This window comes from Epinephelus moara, chromosome 18, assembly GCF_006386435.1.
Source record: "Epinephelus moara isolate mb chromosome 18, YSFRI_EMoa_1.0, whole genome shotgun sequence".
Lineage (NCBI taxonomy): Eukaryota > Metazoa > Chordata > Actinopteri > Perciformes > Serranidae > Epinephelus > Epinephelus moara.
Window position 1 is genome coordinate 9,746,450 of NC_065523.1, and position 12,444 is coordinate 9,758,893.

Sequence of the window (12,444 nt, forward strand, 5' to 3'; positions counted from 1 at the left end):
GCTTTAGTTAGTAGATTAGTAGATACTTTATTGTTTGTTTTGGTCTTTTCATTTACTGATGACAATGAAAAAACGATGGGATGCCACCAGACTTATAAAGCGTATGTCACAATTTAAGCTGCAGTTCCTCTAATGGTCACTACATGCTGCTTCAAGAAAACTGACTACGTTGAAATGCTCTCTATTTACATAAAGTCAAAAGAAGACACTCTCTCCTCAGCTCCACCCAGTTTCTGTCCATGAATTTGGATTTTCTGGCTCAGTGATTGCAGCAACCAAAACTAAAACTTTAAAACGCCCTTTAAAAACCCTTTGATGATTTCATAAACACTGCAGCCACATTATTATAAAAAAATATGATCAAAATGCCTCAAACTGTTCTAAAATAAGTTTTTTTTTCTTCAAGCACTAGTTGCTTATAACGAGTAAGTTGTGGGAAAAAGCAAACATAGTAATTCATTGTTGTAAAAATGCCTCATTACATAAATAAGAGTCCTGGATTCTCAAAATTCTTAAGTAAAGTTATCTAAGAATTTATGTATTCATCAGTGGTGGATGAGGTACTTGACTTTGGTAGAAGTTGAAATCACCTATTAGAACATCCATCCATCCATTTTCGTAAGGGCTTATCCTCTTGAGGGTCGCGGGGGGGCTGGAGCCTATCCCAGCTGACATTGGGTGAGAGGCAGGGTACACCCTGGACAGGTCACCAGACTATCACAGGGCTGACACATAGTGACAGACAACCATTCACACTCACATTCACACCTACGGACAATTTAGAGTCACCAGTCAACCTATCCCCAATCTGGATGTCTTTGGACTGTGGGAGAAAACCCATGCTGACATGAGGAGAACATGCAAACTCCACACAGAAAGGCTCCCTCCTGGGCTCAAACCAGGAACCCTCTTGCTGTGAGGCGACAGTGCTAACCACCACACCACCATGCTGCCCCTATTAGAACATACTTTAGTAAATTATCTGATATTTACTGTGTCGGAAGCAATTTTATTTCATTAAATGCACTTATGTATTAAAATTACAAGTAAATGCTGATAACAAAAAAGTAAGTGGTCAGAATTTTGAGAATTATAAAGTTTGTCTTCTTGTCATGTGTGAACCATCTTAAAAAAGCTGAGCCTACTTTACACTTGAAGTAAAATTATATCTTTTTTCACAACATGAAGGATTGAAATAACAAAATCCAGTCCGTTCCTTCCCACTCTCCTTCCTTCCTCCCTTGAGTAAAAGTACACATTTTATTTTGGAAATGTAGTGGAGTAAGAGTGAAAGTTGACAGAAATGTAAAAACTCAGGTGAAGTACAGATACTCCCAAAAAATAAATAAAATAATAAAAATAAAATAGTATTATTACTCTGTTACATTACACCACTGGTATATAAAAATAAATCTACATAACGTATTAAAAGTAAAATTACGTGTTAGGCAGAGTGTTACAATATGACACATTAGATTAGATTATTATTACTGATGCCTTAATGCGTAAGAATACATTTTCTTTTTCACTGCATCATATTTTATAGGCCCATCAGATGTATGTTTATGTAAAAATCTGAATCTGCACAGAAATAAGTAAACCTAGCTGTCAGATAGGGCTGGGCGATATGGAGAAAATCAAATATTGTTATATTTTTGACCAAATACTTTGATATCAATATTGTAACCATATTGTAAGATTGACTACTGGTGCTTTCACAGAATATTCACACAATGAGATTGTTGATAAATCATCACCAGTAATGTGGACATAATGACTACGTGGGTAAAGACAAATATTAGAACAGCTTGAACAGTGTGGTAAGTTTAGAACATTACATCACTTAACTGTAATTCAGTCTTTAAAAACAGGAGAAGATATCACTTATGATATTACGATATCCAAACTCTTAGACGATATTTACTTACAAATCACAAATTAAATATACTGTCAATATATTGCCCAGCCCTGCTGCCAAATAATGGTAGTGGAGTAAAAAGTACAACATTTGCATCTGAAAAGGAGTAAAGTTGAAGTATAACGTGGTTAAAAATGAAAACACTCAAGTAAAGTGCAAGTACTTCAAAGAATAAACTTTTTGTAGTTGCGGTCCACAGTTCCTTTAGAAACTGGGGGCCACTGATGCCCTCAGCAGTACTTGTTCATACAAGAGTGTGAAATAAACCGCACAGGCAAAGAATAAAGGGAGATTCAGTTTTATTTTCAAAAATTGTACTTCAAAACCGCTAAGGTCATTTATAAGGCATTCACAACAATTCGTTTTTGTTTTTGGACACTTGAGAGTTTTTGATGCTTTCAGAGAGGGTTTCCTAAAACAGGAGTACAGCTAAGGCACAGCACTACTCCCAAAGAGAGAGAGAACGATAACGAAAAGCAAGAAAATAACAAAACAAAAAGGCAATACTTCAGAGATGGCACTGAAAACAAACAAAACATAGGTTGGTATTGGATATAAAAGAAACAAACAGCATTAAAGTGTGAGGCAAAAATAAAAAGTATGCAAAGAAAAAACCTCTCAGCTGGGATTTTCCTCCAGAATCTGAAGACTTTATCAACATCTTTGTCTTTCACACCAGAGAAATCTCTGAAAAACAGTCACATGATCTTTGTGGCACCATCATCCCAGCACTGTGTCCAAAGAGCCGTACCTTTCTATGTCATTAACTTAACTGTACATAGTCTTTTGAGTATTTCACAAAATACTGATTAACAATCGACTCACTCATCATATGAAAAATACCTATCGGACATGAAATGGCTCTTAATTTTCACATCAACATCGAGCAGGAACAGAAAAAAAAATTAGTTTCTTTTTCTTTTCTTTTTTTCTCGTAATTTTCTCTAAAGTGTTTTACTTTCTGGGACTTTTTTGGAGACTGACATTATGCCGAAATGACTGCTGACATACAAAAATATTTTTAAAAAATGACTGTATATATGGATCAAATCATGAAAGCTGCACGTGTCCATAGTTATAACAATAATGTTAAAACCTAATAATAAAAAACTTTTTAAATCTAAGAATTTGTCTGAAATTAATGATGCAAGACTTAAACTAGACGAACTAAATTAAATCAAAACCAAAAACATGTACAACTTAAATGGTAGTTTTGTCCCTAGTCAGGTTTTAACCATTTGATTTCAGCACATCAATAAGACTTGACTTCCTTTAGTTTGATTTACAGTCTGTGTGGAGAACATTTTAACAGCCTGTTTATCCCTCGCACCACATACAACTATTCAGAATTCATTGTTGTTTATAGGCTATGGATTTAGAAATTTAATTATATTTTTGTTAATGTTTGTTTGGATATGAAATCAAAGGGTTAAAAATACCCTGACTGTATCTCTTACAACCTTATTAATCCTTAATCCAGTGGCAGTAAACGACTGGTCCTGTACACTACTGTATCGTTGGTACAGTCTAACAGAGACTGGCTCTTTCAGCGTTAAACTCATTGACACTGTGCTGATCCACAACCACAAATATCTGGTAACATCTGCAGCATACATCCATCATAAATTATATGTATAATAGTTAATCTTTTCTAGAATAAATACGACGTACTGTTCATGTCCTTTAAGTGCTGACAGTTCATTCTAAGAAAGCCCCCCACTACTTTCCAGTTTTGGTCCCAATAATATTGTCATATGGCAACTACACACACTGGAATAAAAAAAATAAAAAAATATTAAATATTAGTTTTTATAGTAATGAAAATATAACTAAGTGAGGATGGATTGCACCAGCAAGGATTAAGATTTGTTAATTTAATATTACCTTCTACTAGTTTGCTTTCAAATCACAATTGGATAAATAAATGGTTAATGTTACGCTTGGCACAGAATTAAAAGTAATTAAGTAATATTTCTACCATTTTAGAACACTGGTTCGCTTTATTGAGAATTTGATAAGATCAACACCACTCTGTCTGTAGATTATCTTAGTTTAGCATAAAGACTAGAAGCAGGGGGGTGCAGCTAGCCTGACTGGGTCCAAGGTGATAATATCCTACTGTGAACACCTCTTAATCTTACGGACTTACATGTTACATGTAGTTGAATTCTTACAAAAACTGAGTTTGGGGTTCACAGATTTCGCTATGTGCTGGACAATTTTTGGCTAGTTGCAGTGACTTTCTTAAGTTAACCAGTGAGCTTTGGAGGTGCTGTTGGACAGACTTGCTGCTGCTGCTGCGGCTTCATTTTTTACTGCACAGACATGGGAATGGGATCAATCTGAGCAGCCAACTCTTAGTCATTCTCAAAGTGATTAACTATTGCCTTAAAGGGGCTGTCAATATTAGCCCAAAACCCATTTGATGCAAATTGATCTTAAATTATATCCAGTTATGAGCAGAATATGATTGTTTTTTTTAATCCAAATTAAAATGTTAGTTAACAGGTTTAACTATTGCACTGATTTTAGACATGAAGTGGAGTTGTCTTTGTGAATTGATTAAACAGTATTGTTTATGTTCAGTGTTTCTCACTAAAATTCTTAACATGTTGAATCAGTGTCCCACCACCAGAAAACCATTAGCAAAGCCCTCTTAAGAATGTTAATAAACCTGTTTTGCTCTGGTCTTAAAAACCACACACTGTAACCTTTATCCCTACTGGTGCAGCCCAGACTTGCTATGAATATTTTATGTCTTGGCACAAAGTCAGTCACTGAGCAGCATGGAAATCTGAAGGTGCATCTAAATGTCTCGGGTGGCCTCCTCCTCTCCGCCTCCTCACCTGCTACATCAAACTCAACTCATAGGAAAGTCAGATTAAATAATATATGCATGTATAAGTAATGATTAGTATGGAAGGATTAGAATATGATTATTCAGATAAATATACAAACTATGAAAAGTTGTACACAGATTTAATTTTTGCCCATCAACTTGTTGGGGTCATTGCGATATGAATTTAACACAGAAATATTGAATCACTGTTGCAGCGATGTCTACATTTTTTCAAACACTTTTAAATGTCAAGCTCTGAAACAACGTGCTGATTGGTTTCACAGAATATTATCAATTTATGTAATAATCAACCTTTTTCAGTTTAAATCTCCATAAATAAGATTTTCTGCTTTTATGTAGTGCCATATTAAAAAATTAAATACCTTTTGGGTCTCGGTGCATAGAGTACAAAATACTTTTCTAAGGCCTCGCTCTTGTAACTGCTGATAAGCATTTGCAATTATATATTTTTTGCAAAATATATTTTATTTTAGAGAATAAACGGTTACGTTAAAAAGGACTGAAAGACCACTTAATACAAAATATTGTAACTGTTGCTGACAGACTCACAAATGTCCAATCGGAACATCCTCCTATAGTTTAAAATATGCAGCTGTATCTCAGCTCCGTGGTCATAATAAACTTGTAGCTGTAAAGTAGTTGAAATGAGAGCAGATGAGTCAAAAGGCAGAGGAGAGGAGGCCAGTCCCAAAAGTGATCGACACAAACATTTACCATCAGTCCTGACAAACACCGGAAGGCCTTTAGAAACAAAGGCAGACGTTTTGTCTAAAAAAACAAAAACAAATCTCACCTGCTGCAAATATCAGCATATCAAATATTAGTCACTGACTAAAAAAGAAGGAAAAAATGAAAATAAAAGAAAATGTTTTATATAAACTTCTAAATAAATTACTCACGTAGCTGCTGAAGCATTGACACAGTTACATCAGTTTCTACAGCAAGAGCGGATGACAAATGTGTGTAAAGTGAAATAAAAGAGGAGGTGAATCTTTTCTGAGGTTCCAGCATAGCGGACGTCTCACACTTCAAGTCTGAAGGATTCAGACATGGCACAGAATATAACAAACAGCAGAATACAGAGCTGCTCAGTGTCAGGGGAGAAAAGTTTCAACTAGTTCTGAACAGGTGGTGTGTGAGTGTGTGAGTACCTTTACTCAAGTACAATTTTAAAGTACCTTGAAAACAAATAATTTTTTCCTTCACTACACCTATCCACAGCTATAGTTATTGGTTACTTTGCAGATTCATATTTGTACAGCAGCTAGATTTAACAACCTGTCGACAGTATATAAAGTAGATAAAGTAGTAAAATTAGCTCCACCTTGATCAACTACATGTTAACATGCTGTTTGTTTCCACCAGTAATGAACCCATTATTATTATTATATATGTAATACCAAAATGTAGCAAAGGAAGACTCCTTCTCTGACTTTTGCACCTGACAAGAAGACAAACATAGGACAGTTTATTAAGACGCAGCTCATCCTATGCCTACCATATCCAATATCAAGACAAACATTAAAAGGGGCCTTTCTACAAAATTGGCACTTTGCTTAGTAATACTTCTGTGCTTTGAAGGTCTGGTGTGTAGGACTTAGGTGATATATTGGCTGAAAAGGAATATAATAAAATTTGTTTTCTTTAGTGTATAATCACCTGAAAATAAGAATAATAAGAATCATGCTGAGCCAGTTATATCTACATAGGGAGCGGGTCCATGTGTGTGGCGTCCACAATGCTGCATCACCATGTCTCTACAGTTGCCCAGAACAGACAAACCAAAACTGGCTCTAGATAGGGCCATCCTCACTTTTGCATCGGCCAATGTAGTTAGCAGCCCCTCTAGGATGAGCAGTTTTTGGAAAAACACTAATTTAGTAACATAAATCTGTTTTATTCTGTGTTTTTACAGGTTAACATTACTGAATCTGTTGTTGTTTTTCCAAGTGGAAGAACGTTATGGGTAATCGATAATTTGGCTTCCAGTAGAAACCTCCTGAAAAATGAACACTGAAGGAAATCTTAACTGGAGAAGTTTCAGCTGGTTGTAATCTACAGGCCTTACAACTACATGCCACTAAATCCCCCTAAATCTTACACACTGGACCTTTAACTGAACATAATGAATACTTTTAATGGTGTTTTTTTTGTTTTTGTTTTTTTTTTTGTAATAGAAAATTTACTTAAGTAAAGGATCTGAGTACTTACTCCACCACTAACAGTTAAACAGTGTTTTTCCAGTAGTAGTGAAAAAAAAAAATCATCTTCATAGTTAAAAGAAACAAACACTGACTGTTGTTAGAGAGGAAATGTTGACTGTGGTCTCTGCTGGTTTTAACATCAGACATGAGGCTAACCCAATATAGTAAAAAAGAAATATGTATGTAAACAGAAATTTAGTAATTTGCGTGAAAAATGTATCAGAATTCCCCCCTGACACCTACCTGGCTCTGTATGAGAATATCCATAGTTGCTAATGATTTTCTAAGGCTCATTATATCTGGATCACAGCTGAAGAATTTTGTCATCTCAAGGACACAAATAGTGTTACTATCTAGTTTTTCAGGCCTGTTATCCCAAGATTTAAGTGCGCCATTATCTCAAGAACTCAAACATTATATTTTGGTGATGAGGACTTAAATTATCAGCCGTATTCATGTTTTAATTCATGTCTCAGCCATTGGACCGTCAAAGCAAAAATAAGTTCAGTAGGCCCCCACAGATAGTTCTAATCTTAATTTTGTCATCTTAAGATAATAGTTTGATCTTCACAAAATAGTTTTTAATAATTTTTTAAGCTTATTATTGTACATGGTAACATTTGGGGCTGAAAAAAGCCTTGACAATAAGTCAAAGCATTACTGTTGACTCTTAATTTGAATTTTAAAAAGAATACAAACTTGTGTCACCTGTCTTCAGCAAGTGCCTGTACATCATCCAAAATCATCCTAATTCAGCTTCACCTCATGCCTGAGCAGAGTTGAAACTTGAGGTTCTCCTTGTTCCTTTTTTTGTGTTCACTTTCTTTCAGTCCTATGACTAGGAAGTTGCATTCAAAGACTAAACCTTTGAATTAAATGGTTATCTTGGGATAAAAGTCTGAAAACAATAAGTATGATCACTATAAAAACATAATTAGGAAATTTAAAATGAGGACATTGAGACCTAACTAAGCCGCGATCAATGTTTTTCGCAATAATGGGCCTAAGAATGAGCAACCAGGTGTGTTTTCAGCATCTGAACACACATACCTTAACCCAGGAAAACACGCACAAAAAGAGGTATAGAGTTCTTCTGGCACAACGCTTCAACACACACTTATCCTCTCTCTCTCTTGCTCTCTCTCTCTCACACACACACACACACACACACACACACACACACACACACACACACACACACACAGCTTTGAGCAGCAGACTGAATGAGGACTGAAGGAGAAGACTTCCCCACTGTTTGAGTTTGTTTCTCTTCTTCCCGTCGCTGCCGCCAAAGTTTCATCCATTTCCTTTCACACACGTTGCACAAACTTTAAATAAATAAATATCAGAAACAAACAGGACATTAGCCCCGTGTCTTCCTTCATTTGTTACTCTCATCTTCCCTCAGTCTGTCTGTCTGCTACCTGATGCGTCCGTCCTCTCTGGGCGGTGTCAGTTCAGACTTGGTGTCAGGGCTGGCGGAGCTCCAGGCAGTGAGACGACAGCGCTGCATGACGGGACAGACGCTGGGTCCCATTGAGCAGACATCTGCAGCCGACCAGTGGCCCTCCAACAGCCCGTCCAGCCAGCGACGCAGCGGTGCCCCTGTCAGCCCAGCGTTGGCCTCAGCCTCCTCCACAGCGCCTAGACTCACCGGCAGCCGCAACACCGGGTTCAGGCCGTGGAAACTCTGCTCCATATAGGAGTTTCTAGCTGGGCCGCCGTGCAACCGTAGCCCGTCCTCTGATCCCAGGGCCAGATGTTAGGAGAGGGAGGAAAAAGATGGGAGTGGGGGAAAGAAAAGAAGAATGGTGAAGAAGGTGGATTAGGGAAACCTTTTTCCCTTCTCCAACTTCGACATAAACTTTTTAGGCATTCACCAAAAACTGAACTACCATCAAATTTCATGTTGAGCATCCAGTTTACAAGTTTAATGCAGTATTTCTACAGACATGTGGGCACACTGGATGGAAACATTAAAAATGTTCTCATCCAATCAGACAGATGATAAAAATACCTTAGAAAATGCAAACTGCTGTAACTCTCCCAAGGTTTGTGCTGAAAATTCTATTCTATATATTCTATGTGACCGAGTCATGGAATAACATACGGAGTGCCAAGGTTCACCAGCAATCTTTTAAAAAATCCATAGAAAGTGAAAAAGATTTTCACCCTTTTTACCAAGTCCATAATGGCAGCTGTATTGCTCAGTTTTATATGTATATTTTTTGGTAATTTTTTTGTATTCATACTAAACAATGTATCAATATTTTGCTTGTCTTCTAAGATGGATGATCCAGATGGTTTGAAGTGTCTTCTGGAAATATCAGTGGTACGTTTTGGGTTATTCAAAGATCAGATTTACTGTATCATGTATGTTGCATTTTAATATGCAGGCACCCATTACAGAGTGCCTGGATACTCCTGTATGTCACAAACACACACTCCGATCAGATCACGTCACATGCCACCTTCACTTTATAACACTAGCCAATAAAACCTCTCACTGTCTATTCATATACCAGGCTTTACTTAGAGTTCTGCAGTTATCCCCTGTACACACACACACACACACACACACACACACACACACACACACACACAGAGGCCCGAGGAGGTCAAACAAATCAAACAGGGGAGGCTAATTCGGATAGAGGTGACCCTGTGTGTGCGTGAGTGAGTGACTGGATACTGACACTATAAATATGAGTATGCATGGTGTTGACGGCTGTGACAGGAGGGCTTCTGCTGTGTGTGTGTGTGTGTGTAATTTAGGAATTAGATCTGCCACTGACATACAAACTTCAGTGACCCCTCTAAAGCTGTTGAATATCATTCCAACTGGTGTTTCCATGAGAGTTTCTGCAGGTTGATGCTTAAACTTTGTGTCAAATGAGTAATATTTTACTGACTCTTTGAACAAAATGGTAGTAATATGGAAGCAGTGTTCACATGTAAGTCCACAAAGTTAGTGGACCCTGTCATAAGATTTTAGTTTTTCATCAAAAAGCTCTCTGAGCTGAATAAATCTATACACATTGATTGAATATATATCTGACACACTGAAATAGCAGGTCTATGCTACTAAATCAAAATCATTTACGAGCTACTTAAAATACTCAAAGTCCTCATTTGATACTATGAAATTGAATAGCTTTAATTATTTTGATCACTGGTGCATTCAATTAATTTTTCACATTCACACATCCATTAAAATGTGTCCGGCTCAGGATACTCCTAACTACATATACTGTGCTGGAAGACTTCTCTATTCAATGTACAACTCCAGTTCTGTGTGATCTGTACTGTCCTTACCTGATTTCCTGCAGTTATCTATTTTCTTGTGGGCATGTAAACACAGTGACGACGTTGGATTGCTCACCTTGCTGTAAAGGCTGCTGTCGGTGGAACTCGAGTGGTGCCACGATGAAGCTGGTTTGGCCCAGTGGGTTCCAGTGGTGCAGCACCCTCAGCGTCCACAAGCCGGGCCTCAGCGGCGAGGTGAGTGGCGGTCGGTAGTGGGTGACCTCAGCCGAGGCGTCCACCAGGATGTCGTAAGTGGCGGCAATGACGTTGGTGGGGTCGATCCACACCACAGTGGCCGTCAGGTTGCTCTGGCTTCGGCTCCAGCGTTGCACAGCTACTGGCTCATCCTTGGGCCCCAAGAGACCCCCCCAGTTCCTGAAGAGACGCTCCTTAGGATCCCAGTCTGCCCCAACCTGAAGGACAGGGAGAGTGTCAATATCACTCTGACTCTCAGATTGCAGGGGTACACAGTTTATCAGTCCTCTTAGCTGTATCTGTCAATAGCTGCTTAAAAATGATTTATAACATTGGCCTTCGGATAATTTTAGAATTAATTAAAATGTTTTTGTTCAATTTTAAGTATTACTCATCACCCCACTGTCGGGGTCCAGTACAGTCCCCATCGAAACGTAAAACAAAAGGCTTTCAATTTTCTTTTTTTTTGAGCCCAAAAAGAAAATCTGACATAAATATTTTCCACATTACAGCAACAGTGTGCATGAAATTAAAAATGTACATATAAACAAGCAGCTGAACAATATAGACATGCTGAACATAATGGTGTTTAAATTGAATATAACATGTGCACAGATAATTTCAGCCAGTGGTCAAAACAAATATCAGATTTCAAAAGTTTATGTGGGCCAAGTAAATATGAATATATTAGTGTGTGTATGTGTTAGTGTGTGTCTGACCTGGACGTGCTGCAGCCTGTTGGTGGTGTGGGGTGGGCTGGCTACGGTGAAGTGGTCTTTGGGTGTCACCCAGGTCTCCAGGCTCTCCAGCTGGGTGGAGGCTCGGTTAGTGGCCACATGACGCACCAGGTAGCCCTGGAACTGGTCTGACAGGAAGTAGACGTGGACTGACACTGGGTGGCTCATGGCCACATACCTGAGGGAGACGCATACATACTATACTTCAGAATCAGAACTGCTGTATTCACCAAATGTACAATGTATACAGGAATTTCACTTGCTGATGCAGAGCAGTGAAACAATACATCTTACAAAGTAGACAGACAATATCGCAATATAGTGGATACTTTCATCCATTAAAAGTTAAAGCTGGAGTGTGGGACTTTTACATATAAATGAGCATTCGTTATGTTCAAGCCCTTGGAGTTCACAAAATGTGAAAGAGTCAAAGTCAAATGTCTCATGCCTCCATGGAAACTCTGGGTTTGTTCCGAATTGCATACTTTTCTTAATACTTTTAGTATGTACTTCAGCTGCCCTTAAAAAGTATGTACGGTTGCATGCATTATGCGCACAATCGGGACATACTACCTCTTCATAACATTGCGCACTGAACTTTGACCCTCTTGCTTTTATATCCGTTACCTTGGAGATGAAACAAACGCCACTCATTGAGTTCTCCAGAGACGGAGATCAACCCAGAGAGCTCTGCTGTTGTAACTTTGCAATGTTCTCATTGCAGTTCTCTGTCATTGTTATTTCTATAGTTATGTCCTTTTGTTGTTTGTAATATTTATGATTATTTTGTTCACTTAAACAATGAATATTCCTATTATTAATATCTGACTGGTCATGCGTTGTCATCCATCATTGCAACTTTGGACAGTTGTCAATGAGCTGTCAAGCCGCCATCTGTCGACTGAGTGACTTTCCCATTCTGGCACAACAAAGTGATGTGTTTTTCATCAACCAGCCAAAGCTAAAGGTAGCAGTAAGTGGGACCATAGCAATGGAGCAGAACTACGAGTATAGTGGAAGCTGTGGTGGAAAATCCTAAGAAACGTATTAGAAAACTTTCTGGAGTGGATGTTCCAGTTAAAGGGGCAATAAGCAGAAATTCATCATTTCTAGATTGAAGGAATTAAAAAATTGCTATGTGAAGAACTAGACGTGTAATTTCATCTGGAGTATAGCATGACGTCACACACCCTCTCTCTGTGTTGATCTCCAGCCCCTTGTTTA

At 38.0% G+C, this 12,444-nt stretch overlaps 1 protein-coding gene across 1 annotated transcript in view; it reads right to left on the reverse strand.

Moving 5' to 3' along the window:
- Positions 1–1,890: 1,890 nt before the first annotated feature.
- Positions 1,891–12,444, reverse strand: part of LOC126405696 (xylosyltransferase 1-like) — a 49,178-nt gene continuing 38,624 nt past the window's right edge. Inside the window, exons 9-11 of the mRNA XM_050069562.1 lie at positions 11,203–11,398; positions 10,365–10,701; positions 1,891–8,725 (exon numbers count right to left, since the gene is read on the reverse strand). Of these exons, the coding sequence (XP_049925519.1) occupies positions 8,403–8,725; positions 10,365–10,701; positions 11,203–11,398 (856 nt within the window). The 3' untranslated portion in view covers positions 1,891–8,402. The remainder of the gene's footprint in view (positions 8,726–10,364; positions 10,702–11,202; positions 11,399–12,444) is intronic.